Source organism: Loxodonta africana, chromosome 11 (assembly GCF_030014295.1).
Source record: "Loxodonta africana isolate mLoxAfr1 chromosome 11, mLoxAfr1.hap2, whole genome shotgun sequence".
Lineage (NCBI taxonomy): Eukaryota > Metazoa > Chordata > Mammalia > Proboscidea > Elephantidae > Loxodonta > Loxodonta africana.
In genome coordinates, this window is record NC_087352.1 from 16,625,748 (window position 1) to 16,651,434 (window position 25,687).

At 50.4% G+C, this 25,687-nt stretch overlaps 1 protein-coding gene across 2 annotated transcripts; it reads right to left on the bottom strand.

Moving 5' to 3' along the window:
• Nucleotides 1–1,472: 1,472 nt before the first annotated feature.
• Nucleotides 1,473–19,220, bottom strand: SNRNP70 (small nuclear ribonucleoprotein U1 subunit 70). Of its 2 annotated transcripts, none has more exons than XM_064293996.1 (10): nucleotides 19,030–19,220; nucleotides 18,128–18,284; nucleotides 16,139–16,201; nucleotides 15,969–16,023; nucleotides 11,683–11,747; nucleotides 11,456–11,518; nucleotides 9,553–9,634; nucleotides 6,347–6,448; nucleotides 2,376–2,463; nucleotides 1,473–2,264 (listed from the first exon to the last, which is right to left on the bottom strand). In XM_064293996.1, the coding sequence occupies exons 2-10, from the start codon at nucleotides 18,272–18,274 to the stop codon at nucleotides 1,637–1,639; spliced, it is 1,293 nt and encodes a 430-aa protein (XP_064150066.1). In that variant the 5' UTR covers nucleotides 18,275–18,284; nucleotides 19,030–19,220; the 3' UTR covers nucleotides 1,473–1,636. The 2 variants fall into 2 exon arrangements, with proteins under 2 accessions (XP_064150066.1, XP_064150065.1); XM_064293995.1 differs by having other exon boundaries at nucleotides 1,473–2,291.
• Between the last annotated feature and the right edge of the window lie 6,467 nt (nucleotides 19,221–25,687).

Sequence of the window (25,687 nt, forward strand, 5' to 3'; positions counted from 1 at the left end):
ACCAGGGTTCCATACCAGCAACTAAGGTGTTGGCAAATGCACTGAGTGAAGATTATGTGTAGATGTTGGGGCTCAATTCCCTCCTGTCTGGGAATCTTGCCCTCAAAGGTCCCAGCTGTTTAGCCCAACCTCTGTGAACTTGGCTTACTGCAGGACTGCCATGAGAGTATATTCCCCATGCCAAACTGGTAAACGCCCTCAAAGAAAAATCAAGGTTAAATATGATCACTTCTGCTTCATTTCTCTTAGGGTTCACACCCTCAAGTCCAACCTACAGTGGTTGCTCTCCAATGCCTTTAACAAGTTTTTATATATTTTCTCCAGCCTTTGTATCATCAGTCTGTGCCGTTAGTCCAACAGACTACCCTTCAAAACCAATACCAGTAGTTACATCATCTTGGGTATCTCTGAGAATATACTAATTAAGAGATACTAAGTTTAATATTTTATTAAATATTCCCTGAATTGGTCCTTCCAGGACATTTTTTTTTTCAGCCCACAGTCTCTTGTTGCAAGATTTTCTCTAATGCCTCGTGATCCTTGATGGTATGCTTAAAGACCAAGACAGCTAAAAAACACCAGAATCCCTATGTAGGTCAGATTTAATTGGCAGACTGCCTTCGTCACAGGGCAGGGAGTTTGCCGAAGGGCTAAGTTGTAATCGACCAACATAGCCTTTTGTCTAAGCAGCAAACTCCTACCTAGGCCTGGGTATTGTGAGTGTTAGAACAAGGTTGGTTTTACTAATTTTCAGTCTTCTACTTTTGATATCCCTGGAACTGCTGTCTTGAACATCTCTAGGGTTCTGCAAGGCTGACTGGTTTTCTTCTCAGTGACAACCCCACTGCACTTAGCACTGGACTTTTCTCACCATTTTAAAATTACTTAACCTTTTATTCAGAAATTTGTTCAAAACTCAACTGCCAATGGCCCTCTTCTATTTCTACTTGCTATTCTTTTATCATTTTCATTAAATTTGAAGTATAAATGTAAATGGTGAACGTACCATGAACTATCATTTAGAAGTTTTGATCCTTGTCCTTGTCCAGCCCTTGCTACTTTACCCAATCATCTTATCCATACATCTTGCTTTCCAATTTTCCTTTCCTCATCCTTTTTCCTGCTCTCTAACCCAGGTAAGAGCTCCCTTTTCATACAAAGTTGCAGCTTCAGTGAGTAATCTAGTTCTCTTCCTACAACTCTGTGCCCCTCCAGTCAAAAGACATGTGGAAGAGGCCAGTAAGGAGAGAGAAAGAAAACACACAGGGATAAGGCCCCTTACAAAGGGTTTCCTTACCCTATTTTAAGCAGCTCTGCTCAACTGGGGGTAGCCTCATACTTAGGTTATAAACCCCAAGTTCCAAGCATGCCCTGGAAACAAGTAACCAAATTAGGGTTATTAAAATTCAGGTGACAACTTTCTAGAAAAGACATCACCAAAAGTGGTCTAGAAGGAACCAAGGCGGCCACTATTAACAGGAAATTAATTTTATTTTTAAATCCAAGAGGCCAGAACAAATGATGAGACTCTTACCCTTGGTTGGCAAACTTAGGCAGTCAACAGGGTTGGGGGAAAGAGGATGACAGCAGGAGGTGGGTAGGAACATGTCCAGACAAAACAGGTGGAGAGGCTTCTTCACTCTGGTGCAGCCTCCATCAAATACCCGTTCTCTGGAGCCAGATACCCATCGCCCCCCTCAGATTCCATATACATGTCTCGACCATCATTGCCCATACCCTCTAGCCCGTTGTCCTGGCCACCACCACCCCCCCCACCTCGGGCCTCATCCCTGCCCCGCTCACCACCCCGCTCCCCCCGCTTGTGCTCGCGATCCCGGTCCCGGTCACGGTCCCGGCGCCGCTCCCGCTCGCTCCTGTGGCTCCGCCGTCGTTCCCGGTCCCGATCCCTGCCCTTCTCCTCTGGACCATCAGGACCATCAGGACCAAGCTCCCCAGGAGGCCCATCATCAGGAGGTGCATCGCCAGCCTCAGATGGCTCCGCAATGTCGCCACCACCTCCACCACCACGCAGCTCCTCCTTGCGCTCCCGCTCCCGCCGTGCCCGCTCACGGCTCCGGCTACTTCGCCGCTTCCGTTCCCGGTCCTTGTCCTTGCTACGCTCCCTGGAGCGCCGCCGTTCCTCCTTGTCCCGACTCCGGGAGCGCCGCCGCCGGTCCCGAGAGCGGGAGCGTCGCCGTTCCCGTTCCTTGTCTCGCTCCCGGCTCCGCTCTCTGCGCTCCCGCTCGCGGTCCCGGTCCCGGTCCCTGTGGGGAAGCGGGGAGGGGCCGGGCCTGGATGAGGTGGGAAGAGGTTTGTGGCAGGGCTCCCCCATGTCACCACCCCCCATCCCAGGAAACCGAGTGCCCAATTCTTACCTCTCATCATAGCGGGACGTGTCATCACGGCCTGAATGCCTGATGTTCACATCAGCCCCACCTCTTCTGGTACCACCCAGGCCACCTCCTGGGGGAGGGGTGTGAAAATAGAGTCAGTCTGGGCAGGGACAGGGCACTGAAGGAGTGGAAATGAGGAGCATCCAATAGAGAAGGGAGGAAGCCAACCACCACTGCTGGGTGTCTATGTGGGCCAAATCCTATGATGATCATTTTGTGTGGACTCTCTTCTAACACAACAGCCACATTTTACAGAGATTAAAGGGCTTTCACCAGGTACTAATTGGGAAACAACTGTAATTAGAATCCTAGTTTGACTCCGAAGTGCGTATCCTTAACTACACTGCCACTTCAAAAGCAAGAAGGGATAAGGAGTGACGATTTAGCACCCATCAAGCACTTCTCTGTGACTGAGGTGAGAGCTTCATCCATAGTCGCTGAGCTCAGAGTCACCCTCAGTCGCACACAGACCTGGGGCCACACTGATCTTTCCAGCAGAAGATATGGTCTGCTAAAAAGCCTCAGTGACTTCCCACTGTCTCCAAGTCCAAACTCCTTACAGACAAGCTACAAGAGCGAGCTGGGCCCAGCCTATCCTTCAAACCAGGGGCCCTTGGCTTTTCATGTCCTAGGCACTTTTCAATTTCTTCATACTCTGCACCTCCTTCCCAGCAGTTCTTGTGCAATCAGCCCTTCCCCTGGAATGATCTTCGCTCTGACTTACCTTTCACACATTCACCCAGACATCACTTCCTCAGAAAGCCTCCCCTCACCTACCAAACGAAGTCAATCCTCCACCACACCCTCACAGTACCATAAGCAGCTCCTTCCCAGAACCTGAAGCCCTGGTGGTGCAGTGGTTAGCTTGGCTGCTAACCAAAAGGTCCGCAGTTCGAATCCACCAGCTGCTTCCTGGAAACCCTATGGGGCAATTCTACCCTGTCCTATCAGGTCATGAGTCGGCATCAACTCAATGGCAACGAGTTTGGTTTTCTTGGTTCCCAGAACTTACTGCAGTTATATATTTGGATGAGCTCATGAATACCTGTCTCACCCACCAGGCTGTGATATGCCGTGAAAACTAGGTACTATGTCTGCTTTTGCTCCCTGTGACCAGCACGTGGAGCATCCAGCATGTAAAGGTGAATGTGTATCTGTCACATGACTCAACAAACTACCCGATGGGGCAGATGACATTCACATTCTAGAGGAAGTCACCTGCCCAAGGTGCTCTGGCAAGGAAGGTGTAGAGCTGGGCCACACTTCCACCTGACTCCAGTACCTGCCCTCTCCAGTACTCCACCGTAACACGTGCTGGGAGGAAAGCGGCGGTCATGCAGATTTGAGTTCCATAAGAGGAGTGACTTCTAACAGTGATGGTGAAAAACCAAAGAGGCTGCTTGGACATCAGTGACCAGTCTAAAAAAAACCCCTTGCCACTGAGTTGATTCGGACTTATAGCAATTCTATAGGACAGAGCAGAACTGCCCAATAGGGTTTCCAAGGCCGTAATCTTTATGAAAGCAGACTGTCACATCTTTCTCCTGAAGAGCAGCTGGCAGATTCGACCCACTGACTTTTCGGTTAGCAGCCAAGTGCTTAACTACTGCACCACCAGGGCTCCTGTGACCAGTCTTGGAAACATTCAAATAAGAGAGTTCGCAACTGACCTGGCAAAGATCCCTGACGGCACAATGGTTAAGCACTTGGCTGCAACCCGAAAGACTGGCAGTTAGAACCCACCCAACGGCCCTGTGGGAGAAAGACCTGGCAATCTGCTCCTGTAAAAATTCAAACCAAAACCAAACCCACTGCCACTGAGTGAATTCCAACTTGTAGTGACCCCATAGGACCAGGGTGCAACTGCCCCATAGGGTTCCCAAAGCTGTAAATCTTTACACGGAGCGTGTGGTGGGCTTAACTGCTGACCGTTCACTTAGCAACCTGGCGCTTTACCAGCGTGCCACTCAAAGATTACAGACTAAAAAACCCTATGGGGCAGTTCTACCCTGTCACATGGGCTTGCCATTTCAGTCAAAATCGACTTGAAGGGACCCAAGAACAACACATTAACTGGGCACCTGGAATGTCACAGATACAAGGCAGACTAGTGTTTCCAATTTAAAAAAAAAGAGCGGAATATAAGATGTTGGTGCGCACTGCATATAGAAAAGACAATTACCATCTCATAAACTCTAGGTTGTGTATACTTTTATCTGAGCATTGGATCAAGATTTATTTGATAAATATCACCTTCAAAGAGTATAAATTGGAAATGTAGAAGCTGTGTTGGTGGGTATTTTGGTATTGTTTTCACCACCAAAAAAAAGGAGTTGAAAGCCATCAAACTAGAGGATTCTGGGATTCCAGACTGCTACCACTCCAACAAGAACGTTGTTGTTTTAGCTGCTGTCGAGTCAGCCCCCACTCATGGTGACCCCATGCACAACAGTCCAGGGCCACCCCACAATCGGTTGCGGATAGGACCATAGCAATGCACAGGGTTTTCACTGGCTGACTTTCAGAAATCGGTAACTACCCCTTTCTTCCTAGGCCGTTTAATCTGGAACCTCCACTGGAACCTGTTCAACATCTGCCACACCCAAGCCTCTACTGACAGATGGTTGGTGGTGGGCACAAGGGGCACCGACTGGGAATTGAACGTGTGTCTCCTGCATGGAAGCCAGAATTCTACCACTGAACCACTACTGCCCTGCAACAACACTAGTAGACTCTCAAGAACCCATACCACTGATGGGAAAATTTGGGAACCGGTAAGGGTGCAGATTCAATAACACAATGAACACATTAAGTTCACATCACTGAACAGTACACGTCAAAAACACTGAAATGGGAAGTGTTTTGTCAAAAAATTTTTAAAAGACCTCCCATCACCCCTGAGAAGGCAGCAAGGGTGACACAAACATGTCTATACAGTTCAGAGACTTAACAATGAGTGTGTTATCTACCCAGCACAAGCAAATCGAGGATAAGAATAGAGAACCAGGAGCTGGAGTAGGAGCAGAGCATCTGCCCAGGGAAGACCATCTTCTCTGAGAACTGCCATCGTCCTCGCAAGACGGGACCCTCAGGGGACATGTGCGGATGAAACCTCAGGCCCAGGTCCCATGCTGAGCCAATTATACCCCACAAACACACCCCTAAAACTTCGGGGACACAAAGCCAGGGCTGGCTGTAAAGCAGGGAATTGTGTGGAAAGCCACACAGAGCAGTGCAAGAAGACACAGAAGAGACCTGTCACAGAGAGGAACATGGCAGAGGGTGGGTCCCCGGCTCTAGAGAGCTTTAAGTTCCAGCAGCGCAGGCTTTTGGCTCCAGGATGCCCACGATTCAGAGTTAACAAGTCCCCTTTATGCTGCAGAAAGCTCAAACCTATTTCTGATACCTGCAGCCAAAGTGGCTCTGACTGAGACAGTGCCTGGTGATTGGTGACTGGAGAGACAACCAATGAGGGAATAAATGTGGGAGGCTGAGGGTGAGACTCCCCAGGTCTGGACCACAGCCTGACACAGCCGGTAATCGAGTGCTTCCTAAATCGATTAACGAATGAATAACTGTAAGAACAAGGACGCAGCCCCAGAGGATGAGAGTGACACTGACAAGCCCTGCCACACACCCTGTTCATGGCTGAGCATCAGTGCACTGTGTAAGGTGACCCCACTTTCCAAGAAAACGAAAACAAGACAAGATGGGGAAAAATCACTCAAGTCAGCACTTGATCCCCGGCTGGACTCTCCAAGCCGAGGCAAATCGGTAACCCTGAATGAGAAGCCTGGCACCAGGAACATGACAGCAAAGAGCGGACAAGCCGAAAAAATGCAGGATAGCGCAAGGAGCCACAGCAGAGAAACAATGAGAAGACAAGAAAACCTGAGAGTAGGAAACGGAGATGAGAAGCAGCCCTGAGGCCCCACGGGGCAGGATCCGCTTACCCAGCCTCCGGGGCCGCCAGCCCTTCACGGTTCGGCCCCTCTCCACGTCCACGAGGACCCTCCTGCCATCGATCTTCTTGCCGTCTGCGTGCTTGTAAGCGGCTGCAACAGATGTGGGAAGGGGGGAGGGGAAGGAGTCCCCAGAGGGTCCTCTAGTCAGGACAAGGCCCTGCTCAACCGCATCCCCACCCGGTTCCCATCAGCACACATTCACTCACGCCCACCAGCCAAGCAACTGACAGCCAGACAACCCTCTCCCAGCCCAGTGAGGGGCCTGCTCCATCTCAGTGCGCTTCTTCCGCATCACCCCCCAGTCACTATTGGGGCGGGGGTAAGACCGCCACTCCCAATCCCAGACCCGTGGTTCCCAGCCCTTCCAACTCCCCTATGACAGAGCAGCCCCCTCCTGCCAGGGCGGCCAAAGTCGCTGCAAAGAAACTGGAGGTTAACTTAATGCTGGTCTCTGTGTGGGGCCCCCAGGGGGCTCCTCCACAACCCAGGCATGCACCCTAAACATAATGCTGGGGCAGGAGGCCGGCGGCCGCTCCACACCTCAGCTACCACCGATTTCTCTTTGTTTTTCTTTGGGGAGGAGGGTGAGCACGGGGGTAATCAGAACAGACGTCAGAACAGAAAATGAACCAGAAAGGGGGTAGGAGAAATCCTCCCAATGGCAGGGAGCAGAAAGGTGGTTATGGCGCTCCTGGGGGGCCTGGAGGGGCCCCCGCAGCAGGGGAGGGGAAGCCAGTGGAGGGAGGCCTGGGAGACGTGCGGTGCTGCTAAAACTCCTGCCTTACCTGAGACGACTGACCCTGCCACACTGCCCGCCCCGTCCTCTCCCCCTCCACACTCCCAGCTCAATGCAAGCTGGGAGTGAACCCCCCCTGAGCACCTCAGGGAAGGGCAGGTAGAGGAGGAGATGAGGGGGAGAGGCCTGTGCCTACTCTCAGGCACCCCCATCCCCCTGGCCTATAAACAGGTGGGCAGTCCTGAAGGCCAAACAAGTCCTTGCTCCCCACCCCCTCGCCCTGGCCTGGGGGAGGGGGTCCTCAACCAACCACAATACCCTGGCCCGCCCCAGCCCACTCCCCCCATAACAACCAGAGGAAGAGAAAAAGGTGCCATTTACCGATGCCGGCCTTGCGGGTGTCCAAACCGAGCGGGGTAGGGGGGGCTCGGCAACTCCTGGGGGCCTGGCGAGGAGGCGGGCTTCCCGGGGGGGACACGGGACCGCTTACCTGGAGCCCCCAAGCTTACCTGAGCACGCGCACAGACCCCACACCCACCACCATAGGGCCTGCTAAAGCTACAGGGAGGGGAAGTGGGGCTCTAGGGAGCCAGGGAGAGGGGAGGAAAGCCCCACCTCCCACAGCACCTGAAGACAGGCGGAGGAGGTGGTGGACCCCAGGGAAATGACAGGGCAGGGCAGGGACTCACACCAAATCCGGGAGCTGGGCAGCCCTGGGACTACCATGGTTGTATTAAAGAGAAGACTGGCGAAGCCTCAGAAAAGCCGCCAGCCCTCGCCTGTTGCCAGCCACGTCCCAGCTGCGCTAGGCACACATCCCACCCTTTCATCCATGGGATAATTCTCCCCCCACCCCAGCTGCCTTGGCCCTAAGGCTGGCACAAGGGGCTCAGGGTCCGGGAAGCAGAGCGCTGCCCAAGGTCAGGGAAGAGGGGCCACTTGGCCCCTGAGCCCAGAGGAGGGGCTGCGGGAAAGCATTCAGGTCGGGGACCACAGTCAAGCCGAGGAACCCTGCTCTGGTTCATGTCCCAAACCCCAGAAGAGGCCCAACCCGGGAACAACAGCAAAAAAAAAAACATGACGTGTGTACTTCCAGGCTTCTCTCTCTCTCTCTTTCCCTCGCTAAGTCTCTAAACGGTGGAAGGATCTTGAGTGAAAGTCCACAGCACCTCAAGCTGCTTGCAGCCTACCTTCCTGACCCACCCCCCACACCCCAGTCCCCAATTTCATGCACCTCGGGGAGGAGCCGGGCACTACTGCCAGCCCCTCAGGAGGCCTCAACAATAAGGAAGACGGGAAGAGGGCAGAATATCCTGAACCTAGCAACCAAAAACATTCCCCGGGGCCAGACAATAACAGCCCCACAAAAGGCCTAGGGGGCAAGAACAAAGGGCTGAAGGGTTCCGCATGGAGCCCTGGCCCTGGCGCACCCGTTTCAGCGCTCCCACCACCTTGCCGCTGACATGAGGAAGCCGGGTAGGTAAAAGGTTGGTTGAAGCCCAACTGGAGAGGCCGGATGCCTTTCCCATCAGGGTTCATTCTTCCCTCCTGCGATCGGCAAGATTATCGGACAGCATGTGGATCTGGGGGGAAGAGGGGCCAAGGGCACCCAAATGAGGAAAGGGCTTTGGGTGCGGGGAGTCAAAGGGCGGCTGGGGGAGAGGGATGCCTCACTGCTCCTGAGCTGCCTGGCTAAGCTGGGCTGGTGTGCGGTGCTGAGTGATCTTACCCATGATACAAACCCTTATACCAACCATACACTGAGGTGTTGTAAGGGGAGCGTAAGCATCAGCTGCAAGCCAGCTGCGTGGTGGCTGCAGTGACAATAAGAACAGTCAATTAATACGGCGGCCCCTGGACGCGCCGCAGCCCTGCCCGCCCCACCCACCCATCCCTGCCCATGTGGATGCCGCCGCAGCCTCAGAAGGGGCTTTGGAGATGTGGGGACAGGCGCTGAATACGCCCGTCCCACCATCCCGCTGCCTGCTGGGGAACAGGGTAGGGGCTGGGGGGAGGTGAAGGGTTGGGTGGCCCAGGCCCAGCTCTGCTGGGGGGAGAAGAGGGCAGGTTCAAAGGCCAATCCTCAATCCAACTTGGCCGGCCCCAACTCTGGTGGGCCGGAATAATGGGGAGAGTGTCTCCCCGAAAATCCGACCCCTCCCCCCACCTCCAGCTCACCCCAGCCCCCGCCCAGTGCCCTTTGTGCCCCTGAGGTTCAACGTGTGACACTTACCTCCCCAGGTTCACACACACACACACGTTGTGGGGGATTTGGTTTTTGTTTTTTAAAAAACACGTATATATATATAAAAAAAAAAAGATATATCAGAAACAGAGGGAGGAGAAAAGACACTGCTTAGGTCAGGATTGGCAAGGTGGGGACAAAGACAGACGACCAAGAGGGGCTGGGGCCGCAGAGAGGTGAGAGGGCAGCAAGAGAGTGCGGGGCCGTACTCACAGTGCATGTCCCGCTCGTGCTCGTACTCGATGAAGGCGTAGCCACGGGGCTTCCCCGACCGCTTGCTGTACACCATGTGTATCTGCGGGGGGAGGCGGTAGAGGAGAGCCTTTGACACAGGGAGACCCCAGTCCCTCAGCAACACAGCCTGAGGGCCGGTGACAGAGATGCCCCTCGGCCCCTCTCCTTGTCTTCTGGAACTGAGTGATTTAGGCACTAATGGTGGCATCAAACGAACAGCAGAAACCAGAGAAGCAGCCCACCCTGGTTCAGAGGGTCCGAGACTTCCCTGAGGGAACGACAATCAAGCTAAAACCCAAACAATAAACAGGAACAGACGAGGGAACCGCCAAGGACACAGAAGTGTCAATTGCCAGCTTAAGGTGTGGTATCTCTAAAGGTCCAAAGGCTTGGGAAGCACGATAGGAGGCTGGGGTGCCGCTAGGGGCAGCTAGAGTGGGTTCTGACAACGGGAGACCCTCAGTAGATGAGGCCTGGGGCAGGGGGGTGGGGGGGCCAGGGCCAGCCATGAATAACTCTCAGTACCAAGCTAAGGCGCACGCCCTCTGGGGAGCTGAGAAGGATTTTGAGCACGAAAAGGGTCATTGCGGGAGTACATGCTGAGTCAGAGAACACAGAGAGTTGTGGAAACGGAGGGAAGGTTGAGCACCAAAAAGGAAAGGGAGTTCCGGGGTAAAGAGAAGGAAGAAAAGGTATAACCAAATACAGAACACAGCACATGCAAAGCCAGGGAAGCTCCCAAGCGTGGCATATTCCAAGGATGAGTCCTCCCATGGGGATGGCAGCAAGGGAACATGGGCATGAGTGGAAGTCTGTAAGGCCACAAAGGAGAGCAGGGGCCAAACAGGAAAGGCCCTAGAACACCAGGCTGCGGCCACTGCACCTCTGTCCTGAGTACAGGGAGCCACAGAAGCTGTGACGGGGGGATGGACTTAGCCTGAGTGCTGAAAAAAGCTCTCTGGTGCCATGTGGAGTGAAGATGAATGAGGGAAGGCTTCTGGCAAGTGACAGCTTTTGAGCTGCCCCCCAAGGATGGCCAGTTCTCTGGGCACATGATTATACCACCTCAAGAGTGACCAGCCTGCATGAGTCAGAATTCTCGTGGTCCTGGGGTTTGGACCTAGGGACCCAGCAGCCTCCAAGATCCCAATGAGACTTTAAACTGACCCGAAGTGGGATCAGAGGACACTCTGGAAAGAGCCTCAGAGGCAAGGCTCTGGCAGAGACCAGGAAACACCAGGGGATCCACCCTGATGAGAGCTGGGTGCTGGAATCAGGCTGATCCGAGCCCATTAAATAAATGTCCGGCTCTAGGCTTGGTAGTCTGTGTGTGCAATGAGCTCAAACCCTTACAACTACCCAGTGAGAAAATATGCCTTCCTATTTTTATTTGAAACACGAAGAAAACAAGGGCTAGAGCATTAAATTAACTTTACAATTAAAGGAGAAAACGTCACAAGACAGGGAGTGGCGTGCATCTCCCATAAAAGGTAAGCAATAAATACTCCGTGTGGCTTTTCGGACAAGACGGTCTCTGTCGAAACTACTGAAATCTGACTTAAAGCACAGAAGCGGCCACAGACAATACATACACAAACAAGTGTGACTGTGTACCAACAGAACCTTATTTAAAAAAAAAAACTACAAGCAGTGAATATGTACTTTGCCTTGCCCTGCTCTAAGTCAACAGCCAGCACTCACTGCTTCTAACCCCACTCGTGCTGCGTAAGGTCCGTGGCACGGATGTGCACGCAGAACTGAAACCCAGGCCAGGGGCCCCCAAAGCCCCGAGAAGAGAGGGCATTCCTGGGCCCAGAGCCTAGTCTTTCCCTGTCAGGCACTCCCCTCCCCACCCCACCACCTGCTGCCCAGGTCCACTCACTCTTTTGATGGGTCCGTACACCTCAAATTCTCTCCGGAGCTTGGATTCTGTCGTGTCATAGTTCTGCAAGGAGACAAACACGACATTACATGACAGACGAGAGCTGTCTCAAAGCCCTCTGAATGCACCCCTGAATCTAGCCTGCTAGTCTTGTTCCCAGAGCCCAGGCTCACAGCAGTCTGGATTCCAGGCTCCCCTGGGCTCCAGGGCTTGGAGCAGGGACTCACCACTCTCGCCACGAAGAGCGTCTTGAAGGCATCACCCTGAGCGTTGGGATCATTGTGAGGGTCCCCTGTGCGGGAAGAGAAGAATCTGTGAGTAGAAGGTGTCCACAGCGTCAGGTAGCAAGAAAGATCCCCACAGACAGGCAGAGGCCAAGTTGATAATTATGTGATGTGACTAGGTAGGAGACCACCCAACCAAAAGCTTCAGGCCCCAAGAAGAGAAAGAGTTGGTGAGCTGGTGATCTCTCCAAGCTGCTTCGTGAAGCAGAGCTGGCCTTAACTGGAGTGGTAGATTTAGTAGCAGCCTAGAGGCTGACATGGGATGGGAGAAAGGTGGACTTCGAGCAGACATGATGGGGGCTGTTTCAGACCTACATACCCTAGGGCCCGGGCCTCCCAGGTGTGAGACATCCCATTATCAACCACCACTAACTGACTAAGGGAGTCCTGGTGGCCCAGTGGTTAGGAGCTCGGCTGCTAACCAAAAGACTGGCGGTTCAAATCCACCAGCCGCTTCTTGGAAACCCTGTAGGAAGTTCTACTCTGCCATACACAGTCGTTATGAGTTGGGATCGAATCTACAACAACCGGTTTGCTTTTCACTTTTGTAACCAACTTGTGGAGGCAGCCTGATCTTCCTATTCAGCCCGGTGCTAAAAGCCCTGCCTCGGTACATGGCCACACTGCCACCTGCTGGACACACACTGCAAATGCAGCCAGCTGGGAAACCTGGCAACCACCAGCAAGGGTGGAGTGGCAAGCAGAGCAAAGGCGCCTGGCTTTCTTACCTCTGCCCATGGCCTGTGGCCTCTGGGAAGAGCCCAGGGCTGGTGCCCCAGCAAGTGAACCGAAGCTGCATCAGGTCATATTCATACTCCCAGATCTACAAGGCAAGTAATTATCCTGTCTGGCCACTGAAGAACAGCAACCTCCAAGGACAGCAGACAGGAATCTACTAAAAACCAACGCCACAGGTGATTCTGTTGGGTCAGGCCTGGAATAAATCCTTTCCACCAAGCCTGGTGGCCCTGATCATCCCTTTATTCCTGCCCATTGCATAGCTGATCGGACAAATCTTTGATGGCGTTTCTTCCATCCTATCACGTTACCCCTCAGAAAAAACCTTCAAATTCTAGAACACGAGCAAAGGAACAACCCTGAGCACATACACAGATACATAAGCAGACACTGCAGTGGATGCTAAAAATTGTTTAACACCACCTTGCAAATGAAAACAACACAAGCCTGGGGCATAGGAAAGGGACATCTTAAAGTAGCGGAGAGGCCCAGCCAGGCTTCATGTCCCATTTGAGCTCACGGTCCATGCATTCTCAGCTCTCAGGCTCCCATCCTGAAGCCCCAGGCCACTAGCGGTACAGGAAGAGAGTTTTAGGTGTTGTAAGAAGCCAGAGAAATAATGACCAACTCGTTTCCTATGAAATGGTTTGGCTGCAAATGAAGTCCAAAGTAACTCTGGGGAATTTCTCAAAAGGCAGAAGCCTGAGCCCCAGTTTAGCGGGATAACTATTTGGGGCTTACTGTGCCAAGATCTCTCCATCTACACTGGGTCTCTCTCACTCATTCACACAAAGTATTTCTTAAGCACCTGTTACAGGCCTGGCACTGTTGCAGGTGCTGGGGTTACTGCAGTGAACAAGACAAAAAAGGCCCCTCCTCTCTCAGGGCTCACAGGGGAGAAGACAACCATTCAACAAGTAGATCACGTGGTTCTATGAGATGGGACAGAGGAATGGAGAAGTTGATTTTCAGTAAGCACAGGAAAGGCCTGAGATCTTGACATCTGACTGAAGGTTTGAAGAAGGGGAGCCCTGCCACATGGGGAGAAGCTTTCTAGAGAGCAGAAGCCAAGAAGAAGTAGGGCCAGGAGGGGGCTGTGGCTGGAGAGAGGAGAGGACCAAGGAGGCGAGGGTGAGGTCAGAGAGGTGCTAGGGCCACACCACGTGGGGCACCGGGAACCACCACGGTGACTTTTACTCTGTGACAGGAGCCATGGGAAGGTGGTTTTGAGCGTAAGAGGCAGAGTATTTTGACTCAGACTTCAACAGTCTCTCTGGCTGCTGGCCAAGGTATTAACAGGAGACCACTAAGACGACTTTCACAAAAACCCTGGCTCAGACCAGGATGGTAGTGTGAGATGGGGTCCAACGATGACTCACCTTTATACCTTAGAACCCTGGAAACAAGGACAGCACCTGGCCTCCCAGAGCCCAGGCCCTGTCCCTGAAGCATCCTGGTCTAGTGGGGTACCCACACCTCATGCTTTCCCTACACTGTCTCCAATCCTCATGACAACACTGCCAGCAGATGCCATCCCTGATTCACAAAGGGGAGAATCAACACTGAGAGAAAAGCGACCTACTCACAGCCCCAAGGATGAACCTAAGCAACTACTCCAAGTTTGGTAAACAGGCTTAAACAAAGACTGCACTTTCTTCACAACAGGCTTTCCCTGAGCATTCCCTATACCTATATCCGAAAGTGGGCCTCTATGGCAGGACTTCCAGTGTCAGGATGCGCCATTTCACTGTTTGCTTTTATCGCTCCTCACAACACGGGACCTCCTCGTCCAGCTTGCTGAGACTCCCGCCGTTAGAATGTGAGCTTTGTGAGCACAGCAACCACTGTCAGGTCACTGCCGTAACCTCAGTTCAGAATCGAACACTGAAGAGACGCTTAACACACAAAAGAGCACCCCTTGGTTGAGGAATGCCCATGCATGTTGAACACCAAAGTGAGAAAAGTTTCATGTCAAATACGACAGATACTTCATGTGGTACACAGAATTATTGCCCCCAAGATGTCCACATTCTCGTTCCACAGGCCTGTGACTATGTTACCTTACACGGCAAAAGACTTTGCAGATGTGATGAAGTTAAGGATCTGGGCAAACCCAACGTAATTACAAGCGGCCTTATGAGGGAAGCGGACAGGTAAAAGGGAGGAGGAGAAGATGGGATGAAGGAAGTACAGATTGGAGTGATGTGTTTTGAAGATAGAGAAAGGGGCCATGAGCCAAGGAATGCAGGAGGCCTGCCACTAGAAGCTAGAATAGTAGGCAGGGAAGGGTCTCAGGTTGTTATGCCGAGAGCAAAAGGAAGCTGCTAACAGAAGAGACGACGATCAGGACTGTACTTGAAAAAGACCCACAGGGACTGAGTTGAGCACGGGCTACGCAAGCAAACCAGACTGTTACCGTGTTGTCCAGACAAGGGATGACCTGGGTGGTGGTGGACATGGACAAAAAAGTCAGATCTATAACATTTACAGAGTAATAGGACAGGCCTCGGTGACACATTGGGAGAAAGGATAAAAAGATGTTAAAGACAAAACCCAAACCAAACCGACTACCGTTGAGTCAATTCTGACTCACCATAGACCCTCCGCGACAGAGTAGAACTGCCCCACAGAGTTTCTAATGAGCAGGTGGTAGATTCAAACTGCTGACCTTCTGCTTAGCAGTGTAGCTCTTAACCACTGCACCATCAGGACTCATTAAACTGGGTTGCAAAGCTAAGGTCATGTCTTGCACAGTGAGATGAGTGACAGAGCCATGTCCCAGCGTGGTCAACACCCCAAGACCAGGCTGGAGGGGAGATGCTGACTGTGGTTTGGAGCCTGAATCTGAGATGCTTTTGAGACATCAAGAAAGGATATCAAAGCAATTGTGTGTGAGTCAGGACTCAGGGACCTCACAGCTAGATGCTCCCGTCAGGCATCTTCCCTGAGGAAATTCACCACTCCAGGGAAAAGGGCTCAGTATGATGACACTGACCATGGCCTCACAAGGATAGATGGCAAAACCCAGATCTTCCAACTACCAAGTGGGGTTGATATCTGATCCTCCTGTGAGGTAGGTTGGTTGGCGACAATGTACCGTATATTCCGCCACTTCCTCCTCTACCCAGAAGGGATGGCACGTCCCCAGTCCAAGGGTAAGGGAGTGGGGGTGGAACCGGGGCCAATCTGCAAGCAGCACCTCACTGCTGCAGCCTTTGAGATCCAGCTGGGCAGGCATGTTAGCCCCACCAGGGGTGCTCCCAGGCCCAGTTACCAGCGCTCACCCTTCCTGCCAATCCTTCCCCCACATCCTCCTAGTTCAAGGCCTAAACCAAACACAATGCTTGGCAAATGGCGGGAGGTAATTTAGAGAACTGTCAACACTGCTTCCCCCAAACAGGCCTTTCGGAGAGCACGGGCAAACGTTTGACCTGAGGAAGAGGAAGACAAGACGTGGAAAGGAGGGGTGAGCAGACGAATAAGAGACTTACACATTTTTAGCTCCGTCTCCACTTCCTGCTGTCGCCGCTCAATCTTCTCCCGTCTCTGTAGGGAAAAAGGGGAGGACGGAAAAGTGAATGCAGACAGAAGTGTCCCAATCAGAGACCATCCTGGAAAACCTGGCAAAAAGGAGGTGCGCCAGTAGGCAACGATCACATACCTTCCTCTCCATGCGTTCCTCCCGGGTTTCTGCACGAGTTGGGGGAGGGGCATCTCGAGGGTCCTGGGAACAAGAAGAGAGGTGACAGGGTGGGAGCAACTGGGGAAAACAGCAAGAGGCACCTACCAAGAAAACGAGGATCTCAATCTCGCTCCACCTACGTAAACAAACATGAACAGTTCACATATGCCACAGTGGAGGCGGGGAGTGGCACAGAGCCACACATGGTCCTAAGGCTCGCTGTCGGTGACAAGAGAAAAACAAAAACCAGGCCGATGGATTAAGAAACTTCTACAGCAATCCAGCAGGGCAGTTTTATGAGGGTCAAACCTAATCACAAAAATATGGTTGTGAATTTTGTACACGTGTCCTTGATAAAATACGTAAATCACTAAATAAGGATAATAAAAAATTCGGAAATGGATAGTTGTGATGGTTGTACAACACGGTGCATATAATTAATGTCGCCAAATTACACGTGTCAGAAGAGTTGGGAGAGCAAATATTTTATTACATATATATTTCATACAATAAATTACCAGAAAAATGAAACTAAATCTAACATATTTACCAGAAGTATCAATCAGCAATAGATTGAAAATCCTAAAAAAAAAAAAAAATGTGTCCTTCACCATGAAAGACAGTTTGAGCAGCACTGGTACAGAAACATCTAACCAAAGAACAGATTATCAAAGGCTCTAATCTTCCCTTTTTAGAGAATGACCTGCTTCTCACAATCCCCAAATACCGTTCTGTAGTGAGCAGAGGGCCACAGAACACCCTGTGGGCTGATGGGAAGGCCCTTCCTCATGAGAGCAGGGGAACTGGGGCCAGGCCTCAAACAAAAGGAGCAGACCATGCAGACCTCAGAAACAGATAATTCAAATCATCTGAGGGGGGGGTCTCACCAACCACTCATTAAATAGGAACAAGCACACAACTCCCATCAGCAAAGGGTGCCACAGGCTTGCACCCATTCAATTAGTTTAATTGGCTAGTTACATTTCCAAAGTACTGTTCACTGAGGGTAGCGAAGTTCACTGAGGGTGGCAAATAGTACTAAACACTTAACCGTCTACTCTTACCTTGCTGCTAACCTCTGCTCTGCAACTCCTGCCACCCCTCCCCTACAGGGAGAAGAATCCACTGCCCAACCACCTGATGCCACAAGTTTTCTCTAGGACTTCTGGTTGTGTGCCAGCATTTCTCAAGTGCACTTGATGGACCTCAGGAGGTGGGTGCTGTTATCTCAATTTTACAAATGAAAAACCTGAGAGCCAGAAACTTATGCTTTCATGGTTACCCTGCAAAGGCACAGCTGAAATCCCGAGCCTATGGCTTTGAGTACTCTAGTACACCGTGAAGACCCTGTTTGAACATCACCTTATCAATAATTAAAAACAATAAATATGATAGCATGCTCTTTCACTGATGGGTGCCAAAATCTGTCACATAAATCTTGATGTTTAAATCTGCATCAATCTCATGAGAACATACTATCTTAGTAAAGATGAAGAGATCAAGCCATTAAAAGGATATACCACTTGCTGAAAGTCACACAGTTGATGTCAAGTTCTACCTGACTCTAGGACGTGAATCCTAATCTGCTACTTGCTAAATTCTCAGAATAACCCTCTTTAGAAGCAAGCAAATAAATTTTCGACTCACAGCTACCCTGTGTGACAGAGAGCTGCCCCATAGGGTTTCCTAGACTGTAATCTCTAGGAAGGCAGATTGCCAGGTCTTTCTCTCACAGAACTGCTGCGAGGATTGGAACCATCAACCTTTCAGATAGCAGCTGAGCACTTAACCATTACACCACCAGGGTTCCTTTAAAAAAACCCTACAACAGATACATTATCAATCCCATTTAAAACAGAGAAACTAAGAGTCAAAGAATAAATCACCTGCCTAAATCATGCAACAAGAAAACAGCCCAAGATTGGACTCCAAAACCCAACCCGCTCTTCGTCCACTCAGTGCACTCACCTCAAATTCTCGGATGTAGGGCGCAATGCCACAGTAAGGTTGATTATGGTGTTTTTCATGTGGCAGTTTCTCCAGGGGTGGCAGGTATGGGATGGGGTCCCGGGGGGCAAACAGGGCCAGAAGGTTGGGCGGAAGGAACTGGGTCATCTTGCCAAGTCTGAAGGCAAAACCAGAACCAATTAGGGTAGGCTGGCTGGGATGAATCCCCTAAAATCCCCTGACTCTCAAGAAAGAGAGAAACAGGAGCGAGCTCTCAATGTTAAAACAGACTCTGTAAGGGCAGAGTGACCCTATGTCACACGCAAAAGGGATAAACCTAAAAGAGAAAGCAAGGTCTTGAAGGTTTAGTGGGAAGAAAGGCCTACGAGGAAAACAAAGACTATAAAGCGTTTCTGAGTACAGAAGACTGAGTCGTGAGCAAAGAACTGTGGGGCTGAAAGGGTCCCTGGGGGGTTGGGGAGACAATCAAGGATCCTGAGTCCCAGAGCCGTGCTCCTGGAGGTCCCACGTAAGATGGGGAACGCTTTATGGGGCGAGGGTCGAAGTCACCGATGAAGGGGTCAGAGGATCTTAAATAGCTAACCCCTCAAGACAAAGGCTTGGGGGTAATAGGTCTAAGCCCCCCAACCCAAAAGGGGAAAGGAATTGTGGGTAATGGTCCGAGACGCCGCGAAGAGACAAGAAAAAAGGCAATACACCGCAAGGGCCTGTGGGTACTGGACCGCGGGGGGCTGTGGGACGAGGGCCTGAGTGCTCAAGGCACCCTGGGTAAGGGTCGCAGATAAGAATATTGCTGTGGTGGGTGCGCGGGGAGAGGGCCCGGCCGCGAGGAGAGGGGCCGGGGCCCAACGCAGGGGCTTGTGGGTAGCGATCCCGTTCCCGGTGAGGCCAGTCACACTCACCAGCCGCGCGGCGCCCTCCTCGGCCTGGCGTTGGTCCGGGGGCTCGCGGCGGCCCCTCAGCAACAGAGACTCCTGCTGTAGCTTAGACTTCGGCGGCGTCGGCGTCCGTGTGCTTCTCTGGCGGGCCCAGCGCGCGCACCAGGCCACTGCTCACAAACCCGCGCGGCCTCAGCTCGCGACGGGAATAGGGGGTGGGACCCGCGCAGATCCCTCCGCCGGCCTCACTGCGCACGCGCCTTACGACGGGCGAACAACGCACACATGGCACGGGTTCCGCCGCGGGCAAGGCGCCTGCGCGGGGTGACTGCCCCGCCTTCGAGCGCCTTAAATTCCTTTTGCCGCTACCGCCTGGTATCCGCACTGCGCACGCGCTTTGCACCTGCCACCACCCCCTCGGGCTCGCCACTCCAACCGCCTCTGTCCGCGAGATTCTGCCCCTGATACTTCGCCCCCTCCCCCTAGCACACTTCCCGGGTTTGCGCGCGTGCGTAGTGAGATGTGCTGCCTGTACCCCTGCGCCGACTGGCAAAGAGTCCCTTCGTTGATAGTGGTTAGGTGGATGGGTAATGTCGAGTACTTAGTGCGTGCTGGAAATAATAGCATGTGACTAAAGCAGTCTTTTCCCTCGTGGATCTTACGTTCTACTGGGGAAGACAATAAAGTGATTTAAATTAATTATAATTTCAGGTAGTGGTTGGCACAATGAAGAAAATGGAGCAGAGTAAGGGGATGGGAAGAGTAAGAACGAGACTGTTTTCAAAAAGATGATAATGGAAGCCCTCTAGGAAGAGATATTTGAACAAAGGCCCCGATTGAACAGTGGTCTGGGCGGGGTTACCAGTCAGTGCGAAGGCCCTGGGGAAACCCTGGGTAGGGCAACCAGTTAACACACTCAGCTGCTAACCTAAAGGTTGGCTGTTCAAATTCACCCAGAGAAGCCTCAGAGAAAAGCCCTGTTGATCTGTTTCTAAAAGATATGCCGTTGAAAACCCCATGGAGCACCGTCGTACTCTGACACACATGTGGTCTCCATGAGTGAGAATCTACTCTAGGGCATCTGGTGTTCTGGTGGAAAAGGCCCTGAGTTGAGACCAGATGTCAGGAACCACATGTTAGCCAGGAAGTCATGTTATTTTAGGGCCTTTTAGACTTGTAATGAGTTAAGTATGGTTTTCTAAGCTTTTTGGGTGGATTCAATTGCCTGTTTAATAATTACAGAAATTATGACATTTTAACTATTAATTTCATATTTCAGGAAACATGTAATAGCACATAACTTTAAAAAATATTTTCACAAATTTGCTTTATTTTTGTGCATGACTACTTTTTTTCCATAACGATTTGTAAGTTAATTGTAGAAGCACCATCCCTAAATATTTCCGCATGTACCTCCTAAGAAAAAGAGCATTCTACATAACCACTAAGTCCTTTACACCCTCAAGAAAGTTTATCCAGCCCCTATTCTAATTTCCCCAAGAATACCTTGTTTTCATCCCAACCAGGATCCAATTAAGAGGCATACATTGTATTTGGTTGTCATGTCTCTTTGATCCCTTTTAATACAGACACATTTTTTTCATGATGTAACTTTTTGTGTGTGTGTGAGCTCAGACCATTTTCCTGTACAATGTTTCACATTCTATACTTCTTTGATTGTTTCCTCATGGCGTTCACTTTGTTCCACTATCCCTGTTTTGCCTGTACAATGGAAATTAAGCATGGAAAAATTCAGGGATGGTTGAGGGGGATGGTTGAGCATGATGAGTATGTTGAATGTCACTGAACTGTACATGTGAAGACTGTTGAAATGGCAAATGCTTTGTTACCTATGTATTTACCACCATCGCAACAAAAAAAATGGAAATTAAGTCTGAAGGCTTGAGTAGATTTAAGCTAAACATTTTGGCAAAAACACATCCCTGGTGGGCTTCACATCTGTAGGAACATAAATTTGGATGGGCTTACTATTCCATGGAGTTTGGTGTACTGGCTGCCAGGTCTTTCCTCCTAAAGCTAGATTTCTCCCCTGGAGACTAGCAAGTAGCAAGACTTCCACACCATGCCAATATTCTCTTCCCCAACCTCACCTAATGATTGTAGCAGCTATTGCTAATCCTTGCCTGAGTCAAGTCTTACATCAGGGGCCAGATCTTATTTTAAATGAGATAGGAGATAGCTAAAGGAGTTTGATCAGGGGAAAGGAGCCCTGGTGGTGCAGTAGTTAAACGCTCAGCTGCTAAGTAAAACGTCAGCGGTTCAAACTCAGCTAGTGGCACTGAGGGAGAGAAGACAAGGCAATCTGCTCCCATAAAGATTACAACCTAGAAAACCCTATAGTGCAGTTCTACTCTGTGCTATAGGGTCGCTATGAGTCGCAATTCACTCGATGGCACACAACAACAATGATCAGTAAGAACATAGTTTACATTTATAAAAGATCACTTAATTACCTCCACTAGGATGGCTACAATGGAAAAAGCAGAAAACAAGTGTTGTCGAGGATGTGGAGAAATTAGAACCTTTATTCACTGTTGGTGGGGTTGTAACATGATGCAGCTGCTGTGGAAAACAATTTGGCGCCATCAAGTAAATTTTGACTCATGGTGGCCCCATGTTGGTCACGGTAGAGCTACACTCGATAGGGTTTTCATGACTGTGATCTTTTGGAAACGGACTGTCAGATCTTTCTTCTGAGGCACCTCTAAACCAAAAACCAAACCAGTTTCTGTCGAGTTGATTCTGCCTCATAGCGACCCTACAGGGCGGAGTAGAACTGCCCCATACAGTTTCCAAGGAGTGCCTGGTGGATTCAAACCACTGAACTTTTTGGTTAGCAGCCGTAGCTCTTAAGCACTATGCTACCAGGGTTTCTGAGGAACCCCTAGGTGGGTTCAAACTGGCAACCTTTAGGTTAATAGTCAAACACTTAGCCATCTGAACACAACGAAAAGTTTGGAGGTTCAAGTTTGCTCAGAGGCACCTCAGAAGAAAGGCCTGGTTATGTGATCTATCGGAAATCAGCCATTGAGAACCCTATGGAGCAAAGTTCTACTCTGTCACGTATAGGGTCACCATGAGTCAGAGTCAATGTGACAGCAAGTGGTTTTTGTGGGATGTAAGCAGGGGAAAGAGGGAAGGGAGGACACGGTAGGGGAAGAAGTCAGAGACATGTTAGGGTTAACAGGGTCAACTGACAGTTAGTGCTGGTAGCGTTGAAAATGTTTTTAACTTGGTTGACCGGAAAAAGAAGAAAACGCATGAAGAGAATCCAGGGGGAGACCCTGACGAGAATACAGGGCACAGGACGTGCACGTTCAACGGAATGATAAAAATAATGATTGTGGAAAACCCCAAGAGTATGGCCCTGGACACCCTTTTAGCTCAGTACTGAAGTCACTCCTGAGGTTCAGCCTTCAGCCAAAAATTAGACAGGCCCATAAAACAAAATGAAAGTAAATGGGCACACCAGCCCATGGGCAAGGATGAGAAGGCAGGAGTGAACAGGAAAGCTGGTAACGGGGAACCCAAAGTCAAGAAGGAGAGAGTGTTGACGTGTCGTGGGGTTGGCAACCAATGTGTAGATTGTTTAATGAGGAACTAGTTTGCTCTGTAAACCTTCATCTAAAGTTCAATAAAAAATAAAAGCAAAAAGAACGATTATGGAAGGGATGCAGTTAGGGGTATTCATGAGGACTAGGGTATGACCATGACAGTGGGTGGCAGAATTAGGGGATGATGAGTGACAGATGAGGACTGCAGGGTTTCTTTGGGGATAGTAAAAATGTTCTAAAATTGATTGTGGTGATGGATGCACAACTTAGAGAATACGTTATTGTTGTTCCTTGCCATCAAGTCGGCCCCCAAATCACAGCGACCCCATGCACAATAGTCCTGCACCAGCCCCATAATCAGTTGCAGATCAGGCCATTGTGACCCATAGGGTTTTCACTGGCTGATTTTCAGAAGTAGATCGCCATTCTTAGTTCATCTGAGTCCAGAAGCTCCACTGCAGCTGTTTAGCATCATTTCAACGCACAAACCTCCACTGACAAGCGGAAGGTACATTGGCTGAGAGTTGGACCCGGATCTCCCACATTAAAGGTGAGAATTCTACCTTTGAACCACCATTTGTGTTTTTGTTGCATCCCACTGAGTTGAGTACAACTCATACTGACCCTATATGGTAGAGTAGAACTGACCTAGGGTTTCCCAGGCTGTAATTTTTAGGAGAGCAGATTGCCAGGTCTTTTCTCATGTGGAGCAGCTGGTGGGTTCAAACTGCCAACGTTTCAGTTAGCAGCCCAATACTTAGCCATTGTGCCACCAGGGCTCCTTGAACCAACACTGCCCCCTGTTAATATATTAAAAGCTATTGAATCGCACACTTAAAACCAGTGAACTGTATGTGACTTATATATCACAATAAAGCAGTTATTTTAAATCAACGTCATTGAATTGTACATGTAGAAATTGTTGAATTGGCTTATGTTCTGCTTGTATATTCTCAACAACAAAATTAATTATTTTAAAAAGTGGGTGGCTGAGGTAGAGTGGAGGGCAAGACTGCTGAATGGATGTGATGGGATCAGGGTTCTGAGAGACCACACTCTCACTGTTGCAATTATCAAGGAGCCCTGGTGGCACAGTGGTTAAGTGCTTGGCTGCTAATGGAAAGGTCAGCAGTTCAAACCCATCTAACAGCTCTTCAAGAGAAAGATGTGGCAGTCTGCTTCCATAAAGATTACAGTCTTGGAAACTCTTTAGGGCTGTTCTACTCTGTCCTATAGGGTCACTATTGATTTGACGGCAATGGGTTTGCTATTTTTATTACTGTTATATTACCGCATTGTAACAAACCACCCCAAAACTGAGTGGCTTGAAGCAACAAGAATCATTTATTTTGCTCATAATCTGTGATTTGGGCAAGGTTTGGTGGGAAAGCTGATCTCCGCTCCACATGGCATCAGTGGGGGTGGCTTAACAGGGGCTGGAGGATCTGCTTCCAAGGTGGCACCCTCACATGGCTGGCAAGTTGATGTGAGTTCAGCTAGGGCCAAGGGCCAACAGCTCATGTCCTCTCCACATGGTTCTTGCCACGTGGCTTGGACAAGTGTCCCAAGTGAAAGAGTGGGGTGGAAGTTGTATCACCTTTTATGATCCAACACTGGAAATCACATAGTGTTACTTCTGCTGTAGTCTTAGGTGAGATCGTCACCAAAACTCACCCAGTTTTAGGGAAGGAACCTAGATTCCACATGATGGGGGTGTGGCAAGGTTCTAGATGACTATGTCGGACAAGAAATACGATTGTGGCCACTTTTGGAAAAGACAACCTGCTACACGATGAATTTTAGAAGGATCATCTATGTGGATAATCAAAATTACTAAGAATCATGACAGTACTTTTGAGTGACAGACAAGGAGCCTGCTCCATGAACAAACAGCAGTGGCCAGAAGGTGAAGAGATGACACCTTCAAGGAGGTGTCTGTGGAGACCCTGAGCTTGAAAGGAGTTGAAATGTCTGGAAGGGAGAGAGAATTTAGAAGTGTCAAAGACGAGCAAGAAAGACATCTGTCCAACCTCCAGGCCCACGGGTAGGAGGGTGAGAGAGAGAGGGCTTCAGGGAAGCAAGGTCTTCAGGGAGAAGGAAGGTGAGCAGGAGGGTAAAGGAAGCTAGGCTCTCAGACAGAGGTGGGGGATACAGGTGTTGACAGACACGACTTCCTGAAAGCAGAAGGGAAAGGTTTAGGGATTGGAGGAGGATGGGAACCTGGTTAGACTGAGGGTGTAGAGAGCTGGGTGGGAGGAGGAGCCACTCAGAAACACCCGACCCCATCACAATGCCACTGGCTCAAGGAAGAGGCCCGGGGTCACTGTGGGAATTTGGGATTGGTTTATGAAAGATTTTACCCTGCAACAGTACAATAGAAACATAGAGTTCAGAGACCCACAAAGAGGGAAGCAGAGGATAAGAAAAAAGAGGAAAAAGGAGACAGAGATCAGAAAGAATGGGGACAGAGGAGGGGGACAGAACCCCAGAGTGAGAAGGACAAAGATCTAGAGAGAGGAGGACACAGTATCCCAGAAAGAAATGTAGACAGGAAGAGAAAGTCAGACTGCCAGAATTCATCTCTATGAGCTAAGGGTGACCTGATGGCAACTTTTTTTTTTTTTAAATAAATGCTGCAGAGGGCACCCAGGACCTCACTCTCTGCAGTCCGGGGTAAGCACTCTCCACCACTTCTCCCAAGCCCCAGGGCTATTTTTATGCAATGTCACCAGACATCAGTAGCTGGAAGGCCATCGGCTGCCTGCCCTTTGGTCCCTCCGAGTGACCCTGCGGCATCTCCGTGGCCCACCTCCTGCCAGGCCTTCTCTCACACCCTTCAGGGCTACAGCTCAGACCCTGCTGGGTCACAGAAAATCGTGCAGAAAATCCAAGTGAGACGCCCGGGGAGGAGACAGGGCACATGTCCAGTCGTTTCCAGACGCCCAGGTCGGGCAAGCACCAAGACAGTGGTGGACCACTCACAAAAACCTGGTGACAAAAAGTAAATAAATAGGGCAGAGACCTAGATAGATAGACACACAGAAACATAGAGATCCCCCTACCACACACACACACACACACACACCTGGAGGGATTCAGGGATCTGA